General features: G+C 40.8%; 2 protein-coding genes across 7 annotated transcripts; one reads left to right on the top strand and one right to left on the bottom strand.

Moving 5' to 3' along the window:
• Positions 1-3,284: 3,284 nt before the first annotated feature.
• Positions 3,285-9,568, top strand: rsrp1 (arginine/serine-rich protein 1). 5 transcript variants are annotated; one of them, XM_085342545.1, is made up of 5 exons: positions 3,285-3,486; positions 5,991-6,582; positions 6,672-6,829; positions 7,881-7,955; positions 8,050-9,568. In XM_085342545.1, the coding sequence occupies exons 2-5, from the start codon at positions 6,012-6,014 to the stop codon at positions 8,191-8,193; spliced, it is 948 nt and encodes a 315-aa protein (XP_085198671.1). In that variant the 5' UTR covers positions 3,285-3,486; positions 5,991-6,011; the 3' UTR covers positions 8,194-9,568. The 5 variants fall into 5 exon arrangements, 3 of the variants coding, with proteins under 3 accessions (XP_085198671.1, XP_085198672.1, XP_085198673.1); XM_085342546.1 differs by having other exon boundaries at positions 5,971-6,582; XR_014904926.1 differs by lacking the exon at positions 8,050-9,568 and having other exon boundaries at positions 6,672-7,233; positions 7,454-7,948.
• A 518-nt stretch (positions 9,569-10,086) lies between these two features.
• syf2 (SYF2 pre-mRNA-splicing factor) lies at positions 10,087-18,568 on the bottom strand. 2 transcript variants are annotated; one of them, XM_085342550.1, is made up of 7 exons: positions 18,537-18,568; positions 18,144-18,242; positions 16,826-16,951; positions 16,297-16,414; positions 14,267-14,357; positions 12,479-12,577; positions 10,087-10,436 (listed from the first exon to the last, which is right to left on the bottom strand). In XM_085342550.1, exons 1-7 carry the CDS (start codon positions 18,552-18,554, stop codon positions 10,271-10,273), a joined length of 717 nt encoding a protein of 238 aa, XP_085198676.1. In that variant the 5' UTR covers positions 18,555-18,568; the 3' UTR covers positions 10,087-10,270. The 2 variants fall into 2 exon arrangements, with proteins under 2 accessions (XP_085198676.1, XP_085198675.1); XM_085342549.1 differs by having other exon boundaries at positions 18,144-18,245; positions 18,537-18,561.
• Between the last annotated feature and the right edge of the window lie 1,347 nt (positions 18,569-19,915).

Here is a 19,915-nt window from a genome sequence, read left to right as displayed (position 1 = left end):
CAGAATTTATTTGAAGTGTATTTTATTTGTGTCAGTTCTTTTTTTTAAAACGTTTTTTTAAATTGTAGTTCTAATTTTTTTATTTATTTATTTTTTTGTCTGTGAAGGTTCTCATTCATCCAGGTCATCGTAGTCAAAGGAGCTTGCAAAGAAAAGCGTGTGGACTTCTTTAAGTTGCTTGAAGATGTTTCACCTCTCATCCGAGATGCTTCTTCAGTTCTGAAGCTCCTTTGACTATTTATTTTTTTGTTGCTCAAAATAAGCATATCAAGACTTTCAACCCCAGGGAGGCCAAGTATGGAGAAATGTCAGGAAAGAAAAATATCTGAAGAAAATGAAACATTTAATGATGCTCGGGCAGATTCATTTCAGAATCATCAATCCCTAGGGGAAATTATTTTGGTTACAGTGCTCCAGTATAAACAGTAACAAAGAAAGACAATACACTAAGTAAGAAATAGACACAATATATACAATATATACATGACTTATATAGATATAAGTCACTTATTGATAAATAGCTGAATAAGAAGAAGAGCGTGTGCAAAAAGGGTGTAGCTATTGCAGTATACAGTGTCTTAAGTGGATGAGTTGTACAGGGAAATGGCCACAGGCAGGAATGATTTCCTGTGGCGTTCAGTGGTGCTTTTTGATACTCAAGTCTCTCACTGAACGTGCTCCTGTGACTGACCAGCATGTCATGGAGTGGGTGGGAGGTATTATCCAACATTGTCTTTATTTTTGGACAACATCTGCCTCTCCGACACCACCTTAAGGGAGTCCAGCTCCATCCCCACAACATTACTGGCCTTACAGATCAATTTATTGAGTCTGTCAGCATCAGCGACCCTCAGCCTGCTCCCCCAGCATGCAATAGTGTAGAGGATTGCACTGGCCACAGACTCGTAGAAAATCCTGAGCATTTGCATTTACTTCTGATCAGAGTGGCCCACCAGTATGCCTAATTTGTGTAGAGAGATTGGCTAACAATAAAATGTCAAATGTCGCAAGACATTTCCAAAATAAAAACACAGCCTTTGCAGAACAATACCCGGAGGGAGAGAAATAAAGCTGAAGAACTGAAGCGGAAGGCTGATCTGAGGAAAAATCAGTTGAAGAAGTGGATGAAGTCTGCAAATTCAACTATGCAAGTTTTATGGCCATTTAGCAAATAGTCAAGCATGGGAAGCCGTTCACGGAAGGAGAATATATGAAAGAATCATTCATTAAGATTTCAGAATGGGTCTTCAACACCTTCTAGAGTCTAGAAGGTGTTGAAGACCCATTCTGGTTGAAGACGCAATGATAACTCCCATTCAGCTGACTGATAATATCTTAAATTCAATTACGCTGGATGGCCTTAGAGAATGTAAGCAGATTTTTAATTGTCTTTTGTCACTTTAACAGCCTTCCTGCTGAGAAAGACCTCAGTCATGGCCTGACAAGCAACGGCAAAGTACAAAAAGCCAAAAATAAACCATTAAAATACAATTTAAAAAGCCAACAAAAACAAACAATTATTATTCCACTAAAAACCATAAAACTTATTGGGTTTATACTATTAAATGTGGAAATAGTGAAATTTGTCATTTTTTATTTAAAATAAAATTTCTCTTTTATGTAGGACAAAGTTTGGATAATTAGTTTCAAGGCCTTTTTTGAAATTTTGTTTTATTTGATTTACTCTTAAGTTTGAAGATGTGTGCTGACTGGTTTCTTTGAGTTTCTGCAACATTCCTTTACAATGTAGAAAAACGAATATAATACTGAAATTGCACCTTTTTACCCAGATATTTGAGTTCTTTAGACTGATAGAAAGGGGAAAAGACTTGATGGCCAATGCCCCCCCCCCCCAAAAAAAAGCGAAAAAAAAAGAAACAAACCAAAACAACGAACAATAGGAGGACAAGCCAATGTGGGTGGGGTAGACGTTACAAAGAGGCAAAGCTAAATGAATAACAGAAGAGAGATTAGCAAAATAAAACACGGGCAATAGTGAGGAGGGAAGATAATGACGCTGATAGGGAGACATCAGAAACATGGGAAAGTATCAGTTACTCAACTCAACAAATACTCAACAAGAACAAAGACACATTTGATTGAGTTATAGCAGCTGAAGCTTGGCCCCCCAACATGTTTAAAGGATTTCCCATCCCTTATCCTAAAAGAAACCTCGACTGAAACAAGCAGCTATCAAAGTAAACCAATACCAAAAGACCTATAGCAATATATAACATTATTTGAAAGGATAGGTTAATGCAAATCATTGCAACTCTTTTTTAGTCCAACAAAATGGATGATGCTAAGTAAGAACTGGGTTAGAACAAGTCGTAAATTTGTAATATCAAAATAATTCCTCTGCACTTCACGGATTCCGTTTTCTTCCCGTATAATAAATGCAGTTAAATTTGAAGTATTATGTAATCCATCTGGCCATTTACTGGCTGTTTATGTTGAGTATCAATGAAATGATATGGAGAATCACACTGATGTCTAGTCTATGTTTACTCACCACTCAGACTTGTAATACAGCAATAACCTGCTGATGCTGTGATGCATCTTTTATCCCTTTATCAATGATAATGCTGCAGATATAATGTAATCTTTCAGGTCTATGTGAATTTTCTAGAAACTCCAAACTGCCCCCCTCCCTTCACCTACCGCATCATGCTCTGCTATTTGCTGCAGCAAGCTTTTGTTTAAATGCAATATAATGAAATCATAATCATTGCCGAATTCATTTGTAAACTCTATCCTGCACATAATACACTGAATACATCCATCCTAATCTTTGCTCGGTATCAGGATTAAACTCCTCTATAAATAATACTTAAATAATAGCTTTTACTGCATCTCAGAACTGCGTGTGCAGCTTTTTCTGCAGCACTGAGGCCTTCAAAACACAAAACCCTCAATGCGCCTTTTTCTCAGTGGGTTTATCGGTCGCCCTGAACGATTTGATTATTTTCACCAACCGTATCAGTTACCCGCTGAATCGGTTTCTTTTACCTTGTTTTTAACCTATACTGATTGTAGAAACACAAATATGGCACGATTCATAAACAACGATTAAAGGAAGAATGAATATTTAAAAAATAGATTTAAAAAAGCAGAAGCCGCTAAAGGGAAGATAACTCGACTTATTTTGTTCCTAAAAAGAGTCGTTAAGCCCGCGAGTCATTCAAAAGAATCCAATCGTCGCGAACATCACGTGAATGGAAATTTCCAGAAGCAGGTTTAAAGCCCGCTGCGGTCTCTCCCCGCCTACATTAGAGTGACGACGGTGGAAGAGTGAACTTCGAGGAAGACGCTACGGTCGCTTTTTTTCTGAGCTAATTGGCTACAAACCAACAAATTCGAGCATTTTGAGTTTCTCTGACAGCTTTTCGTCTTTTGATATACTTCTGGGGGGCAACAATTTGCCACAGCGTTTGCCCTTTGAATCGACTTCAACAGAAAGAAGACCTTCTAGTTACAGTCGAACTGGTAAGACAAACATCGCCGTTGGCTTTATTTTATTTCTAAGTTAGAGTTACACGAAACGGTTTCAGATTAAAAACAAACAAACAAAAAAGGTTGTGACTAATGCAAATTGAGTGATGTGGATAAGTTATTATTTGCGAATGTTGCTCAACGATGGAGACGCGTTAGCTCAGGGTTACGTCAACCTGGAACTTTCCAGTTCAAGCCGGTTTAGCCGGTGAGGTTACACAACACTGCTTTGCTCACTAGGGGCAGCAGAGTGGTTATGCAACGGTTATGCTGTCTTTTAATAGACTTTAACCGCTGACACACGTTTCTAACACAGAATGTAACTTAAAGTATTCCTTTTATAAGCTGTTTAATGTTCAGGGAGCAGTTTTTAGTTTTAGCTTGCCTTGAAATGTGATTTACCAGTAGTCTGCAGTCGCGTTTTGCTCTAGGGATCTTTCTCTCTAGGTCATTGAGAAAGTGGTGGTAATGCCACATTAAAAAGACTTCGTTCCAGTAAAGTATTTAAAATTACTGAGGCGTGTTGATCACTTAACACTAGATGTACTAAACCTGCACAAATTTGCGTAACTTCCCTCAATCCAACACCTACTAGAATTACTGGCTTTTTTATTTTCTGGTGCAAGTTCTGAGGTGTAAATCACCCCTGCTGAGATTTTCACAGGTCGTCAGCTCGTTTCTCCTCCAGCTTTTGTTGTGCCAACCACCCATTATCCTTGAGGTCTGCAATGTGCCAGGCCTCAAGGATAATGGATAATGCATTTGTTTACTCAGAGTAGCTCAGATCCAAGACAGGCCAAACCTCTGTGTTACAACCGTCACAAATGTCTATAAAATATCCCACACATTGACTGATCTGCAATTATGAAAGGCACACATTCACACCTTCCCTGACTCTCAGCACAGATCTTCCATTATTCCATTGTGACTGTGTATGTGTATGACTGGCATTGCATTACTACAGCACAGCGCTGTGCATAAATGCAGACCGACCAGGCGGGAGAATCACACACACATCAGGATGGCCTCCATATCACTGCCAGCAGGAAGAACCTCTCCACGCAACAGGCTTTGCCTTGCTTCAGGAAATGGACGAAGCAGACTGATGGAGGAGAGGTTTCATTTGTCCAGCAGGCCACTGATATCTCCTCAGAAGAATCTGAAAAGGAGACGGAACAAGAAACCAACATGCCTCCACGGAAGAGGAATATGTCCACAGTGCATCTCCTTACTTGGGAAAGGACCCCAGTGATCAGAAGGGAGAGAGGCTGGCAGAGAACGTGGTCATGAAACTGTTTTTGTTTGATGGGAGAAATGTCACAATGGACAATTTCTTTACTTCACTGTCACTGTCGCACAGACTGCTGCAACGCAAAACGACGTTAAGGGGCACAGTGAATAAAGTCTGGCGTGAACTTCCTCAACTTGCGCGGATGTATTCCGTAAGAGCAGCAACACGCAGGTGGCCAGTAGCGGTTTTCTGCAATATACTGGACCTGGCGGTGGTGAATGCCTACATTTTGTACAAGGCATGTACAGGGTGGTCAGGCAAAAGAAGATTGTTTCTGAGTCTTCTAGCTCAGGAACTTCGTTGCCGATTCATACAGCACAAGGAAATATTAGCACAGAGGCAAGCTGCTGCAGCTGCTGTGCCAGGGACTGTAAAGACAACGCAGTGCCAGGTGCAAGAGAGCCGCAACGGGAATCGCAGCAGGTTTACCTGTGCAACATGTCAGAAATTCACCTGTGCCAAATGCAGGGATGATGGACACTGGGTCTGCAAACGCTGTAAAGTTTGAAACACTGAAATAAAACAGACTTGTGTACCCATATATTGTGAATGTCTGTCTTTTGTATCGATTTGGTAGGAATTTCTGAAGGTTGTAACAGAGGTTTGGCCTTGGATCGGAGTAAACAAATGGCAATGTTGCCCACGCGCGCACGCAGCAAATCGACATTAGTCCCACAAGTGGAAAATCTGCATTGTTATTGCAGAAAAGTGGACAGTGCAAGACAAAAGCAGCAAAAATAAAAACTGTACACAGAGCACAGTATAGAAAGTGCACTATACAAACATCTGGAAACATAAATATGGACGTGTGTGTGTGTGTAACTAGACTTTATGCATGTTATGTAAGTTGTGGCTATATAAATATATGTACTCTGTGTGTGTATGTATGTTTATGGACAGGCATGCATGAGAAATATTGCACATAAAAACTACCATAGTGTATTGTAGGTTGCAGGTAAGGAAAGACCAGAATCTCTCCTGGTTGGGGGGCAGGGGGTGTTTGCACAAAAAAAGCAGGAGAACAATGGAGCTGAAGGCCTGTGAAAGCAGGGTGTTGGGTTCAGGGGAATTTATGCAAATTTGCGCAGGGCTAGTAAATCTAGTAGTAGGGACTTGCACCAGGGGAGGAGAGAGGGGGAGGGGGAAAAAAAGCTTAGTAATTTTAGTGTTCTTGTCGTTTTATGCAGGTTTTCTTTTCTCTTTCCAGCCTTTGACAGAAGACCAGATAATGGCCAAGGGAACAGGCTCTCATTCCGAAATGGCCCGTGCTCGCCAGAGCGATGGCCTCAATGTGATCTTTGACCAGAAAAGCCCCAGGTCATCCCGATCCTATTCCATATCCCGCTCTGTGTCCAGGAGCAGCTATGACAGCAGCCACTCCTCAGGCTCTTACAGAGGGCGCGACAGACGCAGACGCTATTACAGATCATCATCTTCATCGTCCTCATCTTCTTCCAGGAGCAGGTCTTCTCGCTCCAGGTCACGCTCCTACCCCCGCTGCCACAGACGCTCCTCTCGCTGTCGATGTGACGACCACAGCAGACGCAGCAGAGGTCGTTCTAGTCATTCCCCACCCCGCTGTTACAGGGCCCACACTCGCTCATTCAGCCGCTCGCCAGCCAGATGCTCGCATCGCAGACGGTACAGGTCTCCCTCCAGGTCCCGCTCAATTTCCCGATCCAGGTCATCCTTCCGCAGGTCCAGGGGCCGCGTGAGCCAGTATCGATGCAGATTTTCACAATCCTCATCCAGGAGCCGATCCCGATCTGTTGGACGTTCTGTCAGCCTCAGTCTGTGTGGTAAGCTCTGTAGTTGATGTCAGTAGAAATTGGCAGCAAGCAGTAATAATGCTCGTATTAAATGTCTTCATTTGGTTTGTGTCGAGCAGATAAAAGGGAACTCCTCGAAGCTGCAAAGGCAAACGCCATGAAGATTCTGGGAGTGGAGAAACTGGAACTTCCTGAGAGTGTGAAACCAATCCTGTCAGAACCCGAGCATGAGCCAGAGAAAAGGGTGAGACACGGCTCCGAAAAGACCGCAGCACAGGTGAGTGTGGGAGGAAACGTTACCTGTATGTGGAACCTGCCATTCACTGAAGGCGGAGCTTTTAATACTCTAAAGACTTTGATGTGCATTTTCTTTCCATATAAAGACGAGGGATATGAAGAAGCTTAGAAATATCTCCTGTGCACAGCAGTGCTCTCTAACTTTTAATCACAAGGTAGAGGTTAATGCATTGTTTTTAAATGATTCAGCACTCAGACTTTATAGCTGTGACTATATTGTGGTCGGTGTTGTTGACTTTCCTGTCTTGTTTAACCTTTTGGACCTTGAGGGGAACACATGCTCTTTATTTATTCCTGTCTTCATAGATGACATGACAGTGGTCTCCTTCACTCATCGGCACCTGGGATTAAAGGGCTGTCATGTGACTTGGGTGATAACAAAATGTACTCCTTGTAATCTTCACAATCTGCATTTTCTCCACTAGAGGCCAAATAAATGCAAATGTAGATGTCACATCTCACATTTTAGATACTTGCTAATTGCACACATAGATGCAGCCAACTCAGATGTGTTATTACTGATTCACCTTGTAGAAAGGAAGTAAAAGTTTGATATTACAAATGTATTTATGCTTGCAGTTGAAGTGGGTTGTTTATTTAGCAGAGCCCTCCACTCGCTGATGGAGCGCACGTGTGTGGACTGCATTATAGAGCTAAAAACAGATGAAGAACTCCTCTCCATATACCAAAGATAAGTTGGTACACATGGTGTGTGCTAAGGGGCTGGGAAAGCTGCGTGACCACCATTCTGAAACTGTATATTTTTCTTTTTATTATTATTTTTTTATTTTTTATTTTTTAATAATTTGTTTTGAGATTCTGTTTCAAGGTCTTACCTTGAAGCTTGGATTAAGTGTTTGGGGGTTGCATGAGAGCTGTAGTTTGTTGAAGTTATACCTACCTACGCAGTAGAAAAGCTTAACTGTGTTAGAAGCAGTTAATCTAATATGACCTTCACAAACTGTCAAAGCTCACTCTGCCTCCAGTTTGGGGCTTGTGAGTAACTACTTGTTGTCCTTGTTTTTCAACAGGGCACACAGGAGGAGCCTGATGACGTCTCCAGCCCAAGGTCGTCCCAGAAAGGAAAAATTGCTTTCAGCATTAACGTAAGTGACCTAAACTAAAGTGAGTCTTCCTTTGTTTCACACTGCTCTGAATCACTCGTGATAATAAAATAAAATAAAAATTGTTTGTTTTCAGAACTCTGTTGCTAAGCCAACAGCTGCAGCTCCTCCTACAGCAAAGGTAACTCCCCGAGTGGACAGCGTAGAGCGTAGGAAGCCCTACGGCCAGTGGATCCCAGTCAGATCAGGCCAATCCTCGAGTGCACGCAAACATACCTAAACCTGCACTTGCGGGGCAGAGCACATGGACACTGTACATGCTGTATATACTGTACATATGAGATGTTCACACATCGGTGTTTTCTTGCAGATGTTAAAGATTTGTGGGAAGAAGTGAAGAATCGTTCAGGTGGGATTATTTTTATTTTTTTTGTTTCCTTGTGTTTTTTGTGATGTTTATAAACTCAATAAAGTTATTTCACATAATACTTGTTTCTGGACGTCCTTTCATACGTGAAGATGCAGCAGTGCCAAAGAGACTTGTGTAATTTCTTTTTTTCCCCACTTAAACCCCCAAGGGTTTAGTAGTTGGAAATCAGCTGGAAAGTGACCTGCAGTATCTGAAATAGCCACATGGTGTCAGCATTTCCACTGCCTGCAAGGTTGGTTATATAAAGGCCTGCTTCCAGAAGGTTCCTGACCTCAATTGTCAGATCTGATTTGTTCAGCTGATTCAAGCAGTGGTAACGCAGATCAAAAAGTGCATCTCCAAAACCTTGAACATTAAAATTAAATCTTTTAGAACAGTTATTGGTAAATCTGTACCTGTTGTAACATAGCATGACATGACACTTCCACTTGTTCTGTTTTAGCCCAGGTTAACACCTCTAGTTATAATGCTGTACATTTACTTGACTGGGCCTGACTTCACTAGATTTGGCTTCCAATGGGTAAGACATTTTTGTAGTGTAGTTTTTCTTTTACACTGCAAAGGGTGATGGAGTATTATCACCCTGCAGGGTAGGCACCATGGGCAGCCAACTTTGAATGCAAAAACTTTCTTAAGGGGATGTTCTTGGAGCTACATTTTAAATAGTGTTGGAGAACAGTTCAGGATGTGCCTAATGTATTTCAAAGTATGTTTGCACATGTATTTAATATTTTGCCTGGAAAATATTAAATACAATATAAATAGCAGTGCGATACTGGTAAATCTGAGCTTGATACTAAGATATTCAAAGGTGGATTCACCGCTTTGAGCGCCTTACTGCCAGACTAAACGTCTCTGGCTGTAAGCTGACTTGTAATTGTGATTAATGACTGATGGGAGATACTGCTGATTACTTAGTACTGACACACAAAGCAAGCGTTGAGCTTGTTTTAACAGGAAAAGGTGAGAAGACAGGTTTATCCTGACATTTCTGCGTGACTCAATGATCCCCCACCTTTATGAGCAGACACTGGCATCAGTTGTGCCTTAGTTTTAAATCAGTATTGCTTTATAGGACACACCAACTGTCGGTTGGCCGTGAATGAATCAAAAGTGTCAGACAACTGAATTTATGCAACGTTTCTACAGCCAGTGTCCTCAGGCTAATCAGATAAGACTTCTTAAACCTGAACACCAACAGCAAGTCAGATATCAAAAGGAAAATCTGAAGACTTCCCCTGCTTTTCATCAGCAAAACATAAACATGCATTGTGTTTAAGATCTCATAAATTTACTTTAAGGGTCTGACTCATCCAAATAAAATAAATTTCAAGTAAGGACACATTTCATGTCATTTAACCCTTCTGGCTCTGTCCTGTCGCTGCTTATCCAGTAGAGGGCACAGTGACCCTACGTTCAGGCATGGAAAGCTGTTTGCATGTCTGCTCTGAAGTCACAAGGCTTTGTGTTCACATATCTGCTCTGGGGAAGTTAGTGGCAAGATGCAGATGATAAAAGCGATAAATTGAATTACCCAACTGTTGCGCCGTGTCCCGTTCTCTTCGTGCACCTACGCTGAAACCCTGTTGGCTGACATTCTGTGCTAAACATGCCCCCAAAGAGATTCAATGGTGAGCTAACAGTTCATTCTCACGCTCAAAATCGCTCTCATCATGAGACCACACACAGAAGCAGCCACAGGAAAAAAAAAAAGCACAACAAGTGTGCAAGATAATGAGATAATTGGAAGTGGTTTATTAAAAAATAAGAGTTCAGAGACAGACTTTTCATACTGTACAAGTAAAACAAAATTTTTTTACATATGTCAGCTCAAAAACCTGGCAACACTGCATTTTCGCTCATAAACACAGAGACTTTAAGCAAGAAGGAAAAAATAAAAAGCGAAGCTCTAAAGTGACCTGACGCTCTACACCGCTGTGCCCCTCTCCAGGTTTTGCTTGATCTCTGCTGTGTATTTGCCATAGAAACGCTCCGCCTTCTTGTTGAACTTGGCGTTCCTCTCGTTGATGTAGTCGATGTCGGCGTCGTCGTTGTAGGCCCTGCGTCGGCTGTACTTGGACCGCTTCTCAATCCTGACACAAAGCAAAAATAAAAGCAGCTTAGAGACATTTTCATAAACTGGCGTGGCCTCCAACTGTGGCAGATCCAATAACAATAACTGGCTGCAGGCAATAATTTGGAAGCATGCATTTTTAAATTTGGCAAGCCGAGTGGCGATGGAAAACCTAGCGCACATACTCGGAGGAAAATACTGTCAATTTGTGAGCTCCTACTCCTCATCCACCGTGTCTTCAAAGCATTGTTGTGCGTCATACCCTGGCAACCGAATCCTTGTCTAATGCCCTGCAGTTGCATCTCCAACACAGTCCTTCGACTGTCTTAAATATAGAAGAGCTTGGGGGAAGACCGGGGTAAGAAAAAGGTCAAAGATTTCTGGAGGAAAGAGAAAACCTTCAGCTGAGTGACATTAAAAGTGAGTGAGGCAGAAGGTACTGTTAGACCTCTTTGTCTCGCCACCTTAAAGTAGCCTCCAGTGTGGTTATCATAAAGCTTTGCAAAAGCATCACACCATCTGTCTGACATTTAGCCGTGCACACAGGCTGTTCAGGTTTGACAGTTCCCCGACTATGACCCGGTTCCACCATCACGTGACCTAGTCGGTCACTTACAGACTGGCCAACACTCATTTAATCTGTGAGATCTCCGAACTTTATTCAACACAGTTCTGTCAGAAAGTTCTGAACTGAAAACATCTGCAAGGCTCTGCAGGTCTGCTGGAGAATTTCAAGGGAGGAGACATCCAGTCACTGGCTGCAAACAATTTTCAAAACACCCCCAAAAACCAATGTCATATTTGAACATTTGAAATACATAAAAGCATCATAGCTCATGGATGTCACATGTGATGTTATGATTATCATATCAAGAACCAACGGTCACTTATGAGACGAGCAATGGCTCGGTCACATTAACACAGGGTGGCAACTTTGTTGCTATTATGAAACACTGGTGGTTTTGTTGTCACCGCACTGATTTTTTTCACATTCGGAGACTGACTACAAGCAGCTGCAGCAAGAAACAGGTCACCCAGAGGCTGAAGACGTTGCATGCTCGTCAGTGTGAGGCAACCCATCTACAAACAATCGCAGTTGGACTTTGTACAGTCATGGAGTTTGTACAGTCATTTCACCAACGGGTGCATCTTGTTTTTGATGGATCTCAAGTGATTGAAACTACATCACGATTTCTTGAGGCATTTTCGAAGTTCTGTTTCAAATCTCTGAGGTTCTGGAAGTTTGATGTGACTTTCTGTGTCTGAAGACAAGCAACAAATTTCACATTTTTTAAAGTCAATTTCTGTATTATCACAAACAGACTGCATGTAATTGACCCTTTACTCGTGGGCTGTAAACAAACAAACTTTGTCTTATTACCATAAAAGTTGCTTTGAACACGACACCTGGTCCCAGTCTTCTGAAGCAACTATTTTGCAGTATCTTGATTGTGCTCCGGTCTCCAACCACTGTTTTCCTCGGTGTGACTGCAGCACAACGGAGCTTTCATAGGCAGTTAGCAGCCCGCTGCTTGTCACCAACTTATTGCTCAAACTTTCTTGTCAAATTGCACAACCAATCACCTCCTCTTCCTGGCATAACAAGACGTGACCCTGCCAGCTTGGTTACGGTTATGTTCAGTTTAGCAGGTTGAACTTCCCAGTATTTGAAAACTCAGTTTAAACCTTGGTCAGAAGGTGGCAGATAATGAACTGCCTCCTATCCTCATTTGGACCAGAATTTATGGTCCGGGGTTGAATTCTTCCACTCAGAGATTGCCTCCCATTGCCTTTGCTTATCTTCACACTGCGTTTGTGGTGTGCCAGCATTGGGAAGCAGGGATTTAACTGACATGAACCCACGGTCATCCTGAGACAAAACAAACATTTTGTGCAGCTTTGATGGTGCAAACCAATCATAATAACCAAGCTTTAACCAAATCAGTGCTTGGCTTTTCTTCCACACTGCCACAGGTGGATAAAATTCTGTTTTACGTCACATGCTTGATTTTGTGTAACCACAGAGCATCAGTGGGTACAGAGGTTTATCTTGTGACTTACTGTTTCTCAACATCCTCCACCATGCGGTCAATGCCATCCTTTGTGGGAACATGGGTGCCGTAGATCAGGCTATTGGACGTGGGGTGGAAGTCCTCACCGCTGTGGAGCACCAGCAAAACAATTAGAAATGCATAACCACAGATAATCGGCACTTTAACATTCCTAAATCCACTTTTCTATCCCATCATTGTGATTATGCACATCCCAATGAGGGAAGATGATGTCGCTTTGGGGCCAGTCGTGATGGTGCATCCTTCATGGTTCTGCATGTGGCGGCTTTTACAGTCTGGAAAACACCTCCAGGGCAGTGAATTCCTCTCTGACCTTGGTGCGCATTCTCCACATTAAAAAAAATAAATCTTTAAATTATTTCTGGAGTGTGCAGCTAAGTTAACATATCGCCCAGGGAAAATTGGGGATATGCGAATTAATATACAGAAAATGCTTTGCACACACATGATGGCGGGCGTTATAGATCAATATCACCAAGCTTCATTTTCTCAATTAATTTTACTTGACTGGAAATTTCACAGTTCGGGTCACAGAAAGACCTCCTCATGCATCATTTTTATTACACTGTTAGAGGAAATTCGTAAAACTAACTCCCAAGGACATTTCTTCATAATTTGAGTAGTCTGTGTAACCGGATTAATAAAGACTCCAGAAGTGCTAGTCAGTTAAATGTAATATTTATTTTAATCAACGTACAAAATCTAACTTGCAACATACGTTAGTTAATAATAATTGGATAAACTCATTAAGAAGGCCAGCTCTGTTCTGGGATGCACCTTGGACCCAGTGCAGGTGGTGGGAGACAGAAGGACTCTGGCCAAAATAACACCTCTGATGGACAGAGTCTCCCACCCCATGCATGTAAATGCTGCTGAACTGCAGAGCTCCTTCAGTGACAGACTGCTGCATCCTTGATGCATGAAGGAGCGTTTCTGCAGGTCCTTCCTCCCTGCAGCTGTCAGACTGTACAATCAGAACTGCTCCCAACAAACACAGATGTTTACATCAGCGCTGTAACTTGCACTATTTTATCAACCGATTCACACTATAACCAGATTTTGCCTCTTAACTTCATTTAATTTAATTTAATAATGGTACAGTACTCTGTTTTTGGTAACCATTGTCCTTGATGTAAATATGTAAAAATTGTTTATGTTTCTGTTCTGTGTCTTGTATACTGTTTGTTTGTATATGTGTCTTTCTTGCTGCTGTTATACCCAAATTTCCCCATCTGGGACAATTAAAGGATTCTTTTTCTTCTTCTTCTTCTAGTTTTGGTTCCAAGATGCAGTGATGCCCTTAATGGGGGTTTTACTACAAAGATGAGCCAGTAGTAAATCTGTAAAACAATGGGCCTCGTTTTTGTCGCTCCAATTCCCTGTTTGCTCCCTGTCACATGGTGATGTGCAAAAAAAAAAAAAAAATCAATGTCAGCTGCCATTTTGGCGTTGCTTCGGCCAGTTTGCACAATTTTTGGTAGGAGATTGATGTGGTGGTATTGTCCAAGCGACAGCAACTATTGCTATACTGCAGCGACTTCCTGTGTGACGACGATGAATGCCAGTGGAGGGTGTACTGGGAACGCAAACGTCCCCAGTTCTGTGATTTTGAGTCTTTGCAAACAAGTTGGTGCCTTCCAGGCAAACTAAAGAAGCTTTCAAGTAAGGTGCTGTGTGCCTCTATATCTATACGTTCATATTTCCCCTGCCAGCAGCCACTCACCACCTGGCTGGAGAATACAGAGGTTGCTTGGGGTCTGACGGAGGCCCAACTCACCTTTCCTCCTTTTGCTTCTCGTAATTTTCCATGTCTGGCCTGATCTGCTTGGTAAGCCTCTGGTACTGCCGGAACTGGGCTTCTGCATATCCTGTAGTCCATCATGTGTGCGTTTGTGTGTGAGAGGAGGAAAGGAAAAAAGAAAAAGAGTTATAATTAGTGGAACAAACAGCAAGCAGGCACGAGGCTCAGCAATCACAATCTGCGGCTTGTTAAGGAGGGCTGAAGAGGCATCTCTCCACCTCAGCCCCCCCCTCCCTTTTTTTTGAAGCCCCTCTGCTGATTATTTTCTCCCCAGAGGTTTTAATTCAGGGGAGGTTTTGATGCCACACATGGCAGCCATATTTAGGAGACACAGCAAATGTTTTTTTCCCAGCAGATTAAAGCAGGAGCAGTCTGACACGGTAAGGCCAGGATCTGTGTTCACAAAGCTTCCTGATGCTAAAGGTTGTTCCTAGTCACAAAGATCCTGGTAAAGATAAAAGCTATCCACAAAGGCATTCACCTTCTATTCCAACTCTTCCAATAGGAACTACACTAAACCTTGCCATCACTGAAAAAGTACAGATGGTGTGATGAAAAGTAACGGCTACCAAACAGTCAGAAAAATCCAACCAGCACCAAAATGGACAGAAAGAATGGTACAAATAGCAAAAACAAGCATTTCCATAAGAAGCTGGCTCCCTACATTTTGCTGTAATGTCGGCTCAAAGCATCTTTCATTCATCTATGTCACTCGAATTTTTTGTGATAAAGAAATTGGAAACTAAACAGAAGACGAGAATCACGGTGCACCACTTTCTCAAGAGTAAATTAAGTTAAGTAAGTATCTAGTAAATGATTGGACTGAGGCTCTTTGGCGTGACAAGAGGGTTGCCCACGGCTAAAATAAAGCTGTTTGATCTGATCACCTTATAACATCTGCAAAAGGATTCCTCAGCCAATACAATCATTAGACGTGGTCTATTTTTACACCGTATTAAACATTGTTCAGCAATCATGCTGGACGTTAAAGAGGATGAGAATCATGCAATCAGATTAGAATTCTTTTAGGATTCAAGCTAAATAAGGTGGTGCTGTTAGCCTGAGCTTCAAACTTGATTCAAACAGACATTTTTTGGTAGGCTGGTGACAGTCTGGCTCTTCCAAAGAATACAGGTCAGCTGCAGAGTTTCTGTGTATGCTGACAAAAAGTAAATAGAAGGGTGTGCTCCTAGTCTCCTTAGAAAGACCTAAGAGAGGTCTTACATTAGCCTAGAAAGTACCAACAAGAGGAATTTCAGCTTATAAGTGATTTAGGAATTTTTTTATAGCAACTCTGAGCAAAGAACGGACTAAAAATGTTACATCCATTAGGAGGTGAAGCTAACATTGTTGCTAAATATGACATATTTAACTAAATAAATAGTGGAAAAAAATATCTTAGTCTTGGACATAATGAAGAATCACTCGCTGATATTTGCTTCTATACATTAACTCAAATTTCCAGGAGAAAATCATTCAGCTTTTACCAGCACACTGAAGTTCACTGCCTGTAAAAGCTTTTTTAAGTCTAAGATGTGAAAATTAAATGCATCGTGAGTGCTGTGCAACAGTCTATGATCACTCTGCTGGTTAAATCTGGGCAGACCTGTTACATTTTTCCTGCTGCCAAATATTTTACTGACACCTTAACATTACCGTGTAGGCGAATATGAGCAAATCTTTAATGGGATCGACCACAGATTTTTGTCGCTGTTCACTATTTCCTCTTTGTTTTTTTTAAGTGCCAGCGATGACACTAATACAAACGCAGGGTCATGTTGTGGCTAGTTTCTACAGCTTTGCAACCACTGCTATTATGATGGCATGTTTAACCAATTAGTCTAATAACCACACTATAAAATGTTAGACTGCACAAGTAGATGATAAAGTCATCTGTCACTCATCCTTCTCCGACTCAACTTTCTAACACATTTTTTGCCATTAATAAATAGAAGAATAGAGTCATTAGAAAATAATCTGCATCTGTCTTTAGTGGAACAACCGACCTGCAAATCCTGTGTCGGGATTCTTTTTCTTCTTTTTCCTCTCCCACCTCTCTGCATCGTCAGCAGTGATGTCCAGCAGTTTCACTCTGTTATAGTCCTCCCCACGAGCAGCACACTCCTGAATCAGTAATCGATACTTAATAATCAGCTCAAACTGGGAAAAATTCAGCTGCACCACCGCAAAACTTTTAGATATTTTGATTCTAGTAAATCCAGCATAAAACTGCCACAGTATTTTTGGGTGATGCGATAACACGTTATGTTGTGCTACATAGAAGAGAAACAGAATTTTCTGACAATGCCTGGAGGTGATTCACTTTAGACTTTGGGGCAACTGCACTAGTGATGATATGAGATTGACAAGGATGCAGTTAATACAGCTGTCGTGGATACCTAAAAATCACTTTAAGAGTCCTGGTGGGGATTTTGCATGTTCTTCGGTATGATGGTATTTAATTAGCCTGAAATTAGGACCAGTATATCAGTACATCCAGTGTACCAACCCAGGACTACAGAAAAACTGAAATACCTTTTTCTTGTCATCTTCAGCAAGCTCCCACTCCAGTCGGGCTTTCTTAGCCTCCCAGTTTGAGGGCAGCTTCAACCTCTTGTCTTCCTCCACGACCTCCTGGTGATTGAGCTTACGTGCTTCATTCTGCAGTGACAAATAACACAAATGACAGGTTTGAGGAGAAGCTGCATGAAAGAAAAAAAGGGAAAAAACTAAAATACAATACACCTGTAAACCTCTATACCTCATTTCATGGGTCACACCTGGCCCAATTTGATCAAAATGGGTAAGAAAAGTAAGAGTAACACACAGTACTTATCTTTAGAAGATGTTTACAGAGACATCTTCTGTTATAGTACATTAACATATCTACTGTTGGAAACCTACAATTCAATAACAATGTGTTTTTAACTTGTCGTTCAGTCCTACAATTCCCCAAAACACGCCTTTAGAAGTTAAACTTTCAGCAAATAAGCTTTTAAAAAAAACGGGGGGTTTTTGTGGGTTTTTTTTAAAGCTTATTTTGTGGCAAAATTTCAAAGCAATATTTAGACTTGGCAGGTGATTCTTTATGCCCTGATTACTCTCCAAATGCACTGGGGGGTGTTATAATGGCTGCATGGTCCTGATGGTCCATTGCTAGTGATACCAGCAGCCCAAGTTTAAAAACATTATTTCCTTACTAGAAGAAAAGTTCTTCTCTTGTAAACAAGAACTGATGAACAGCCTTAGATTTTCTTTTAAAAAACAAATATTCAACAGCAGATCTCACTTTATCCACATTAATCACACCATCACGACACTAGGAGCAGCAGTGCGTTTCATTGAAAAACTGGGTTAGTTAATGACCTTACTGCAACTGCCATCCATTGGGCCGGTGTCACACCAAAAAGTGATTGCTGAAGTCTCTATCTGTGATATATTTGCTTATATTAACAAATATACTGCAGTGAGCAGGATGTGTTAGTGAGTTTTATATAAAATAAAGAAATTACCTGCTTTGCAAACATCTTTATGACTGCGTTATTGTCACTACCCTGTATGATTAATCAAGTCCTTTTTTGCCCAATCTTTATAGAGCTGTTGTGCTTGTGAGCTTCTGCTTTGTGACAGGAATGTTTTTTCGGGCTCAAGATGATTCGATATCATTCGTGAGAGATATGTTTGAGATATACTGGTCATATTCAAGCTTTGTTTTTCACATGCCACTGGTTTGCACACTACAGTGGATCGATTCCGGCCTTTGGGACCCCAATTTGCTGACCATGCGGTTAAACATGAGGTTTCTGTGATTTTACGATACATTTGACTGAAGCTTTGAAGTTAAACAGCTCACCCGTTTGAAATGCAGCTCTCGAAATTTTCGCAGTCTCGCTTCTCTCTTCTGGGACGTGACGGTTTCAGTCGGCTCCTCTTCGGCAGTTGCAGCAGACTCCTGCTAACAAAGACAGTTATCAATACAAGTAAAACGTTTTAATTCAAACTGTTCAATGAAGAAGAGACGCCTGAGAACAACTGACAGTCAGAAAGCTAACGCTTATTAGCCGCTAAATTCCCGTTAGCCTCGTACACAAAACACGACATTTTAACCAACAAACACGACGAAGAAACACAACTTCTGTCAGCAAAACGACACATCGCAATCTAACGAGTTACATCCATCTACCGTATCCACTATCCATAAAAAAAAACCTCAATAAAATACAAATAACAAGGAAAAAGCGCTAACCTCGCTACAAGACGCCATTATTGTGGTATTGATGCGGAAGAAAACAGGAAGTTCAGCACTAGCGCCGGATATTACGTACAAGAAGAAAGCAACGCAATTACAACAACAAAACGTAAATAAAGCAAAGATAATCGATTAATTGCTGAACAACATCGGTTCATATAACGGCAGAAATCAAATATGATATAATCTCAGCTCCACTTTCAGATCACCAACTTATTTTTATTGAAATAAACAACTTAACAACTAAATTTTAATGGACGAGTCACTAAACTTAATAAAAATAATATAATAATATAATAAAAAGTAATACAAATAAATAAATAAATAAAATACAGAATTTATAGAATACAGTTATTATACAAAATTCACGTAGGAAGAATTGATGAAGATTACGAACTTAGAAAATAGTTTATAAAAGCTCCAACAACATAAAAAAAGAAAATCTATCATTAGAAGAACAGACAAATCTAAAAGATTTACAACTTAGGTATAAAAACATTTATATTTCAAGGGCTGAAGGAGCTTTTATTCATTACTGAAAAAATGGCTAGAAAAGGAAGAAGAATGTATCTTTCTTAAACTTGAAATAAAAAGGAAAAAAATATTTTTAAATTAAACGTCAAGAGTAATATAACTGAAGACCATATTCAAAATTCTTCTTTAAAAACAAAATCAGTGAAAAACTTTAAGTTACTCCTTTTATGGACTCACTTAACAATATTAAATAATCATGCAAAGATTTAAGGGGAAAAATTAAAATTCTCCTGGCACAGATGGATTAACTGTAGAGCTTTGTAAAGATCTTTAAGAAGCTATCTTTATTTCTTTATAAAGTAAGCACAGAAACTGGGAAGCATGGGTCACTTACCTCTATAGTGACTCAGGGACCAGTGTTGGTGTTATGGATGGGCCTCAGGGGTCCAAGCCCATCCAGTAAAGTCAGTGTGTCGTTTCAGCTGAATGGTACTCAAACACTTCAACTATAAGTTATAGTGACTCATACAATTTGGGTGATGAAAAACATGAACACCCATATCACTGATAAGTGCCGTGAAATCTCAGTTTAATCATTTAGCTCACAGTAATTCAATACTTTTGCACCGGTCATGGAAACCAGCATGACTGAGTGGATTGGTCGATGCAGGTCGCACTTTGGGAAGTACGACTTCTGTCTCTTTGAAATCAAAAAGAGGTGATTTTAGGTTGTGCAGCTAGTTTGAAAGCATGACCCTACTGAAAGCTGCAAAGCAAATTGAAATGTGTTGAAGATATTATGAGCTCACAGTCAGCTGTCCTAGTGTGAGTGAGTTCATAGATCCACTTCTGGTCCCATTATCACCAGTAAGCTGGCAGATGATACCACCCTATTTCTAAAG

This window comes from Diplotaxodon limnothrissa, linkage group LG19, assembly GCF_057381915.1.
Source record: "Diplotaxodon limnothrissa isolate DT_005_m linkage group LG19, D_limnothrissa_male_GT1.1, whole genome shotgun sequence".
In the NCBI taxonomy this organism is placed as follows: Eukaryota; Metazoa; Chordata; class Actinopteri; order Cichliformes; family Cichlidae; genus Diplotaxodon; species Diplotaxodon limnothrissa.
The sequence above is the reverse complement of the archived record's forward strand: the minus strand, read 5'-3'. Positions and strand labels throughout refer to the sequence as shown.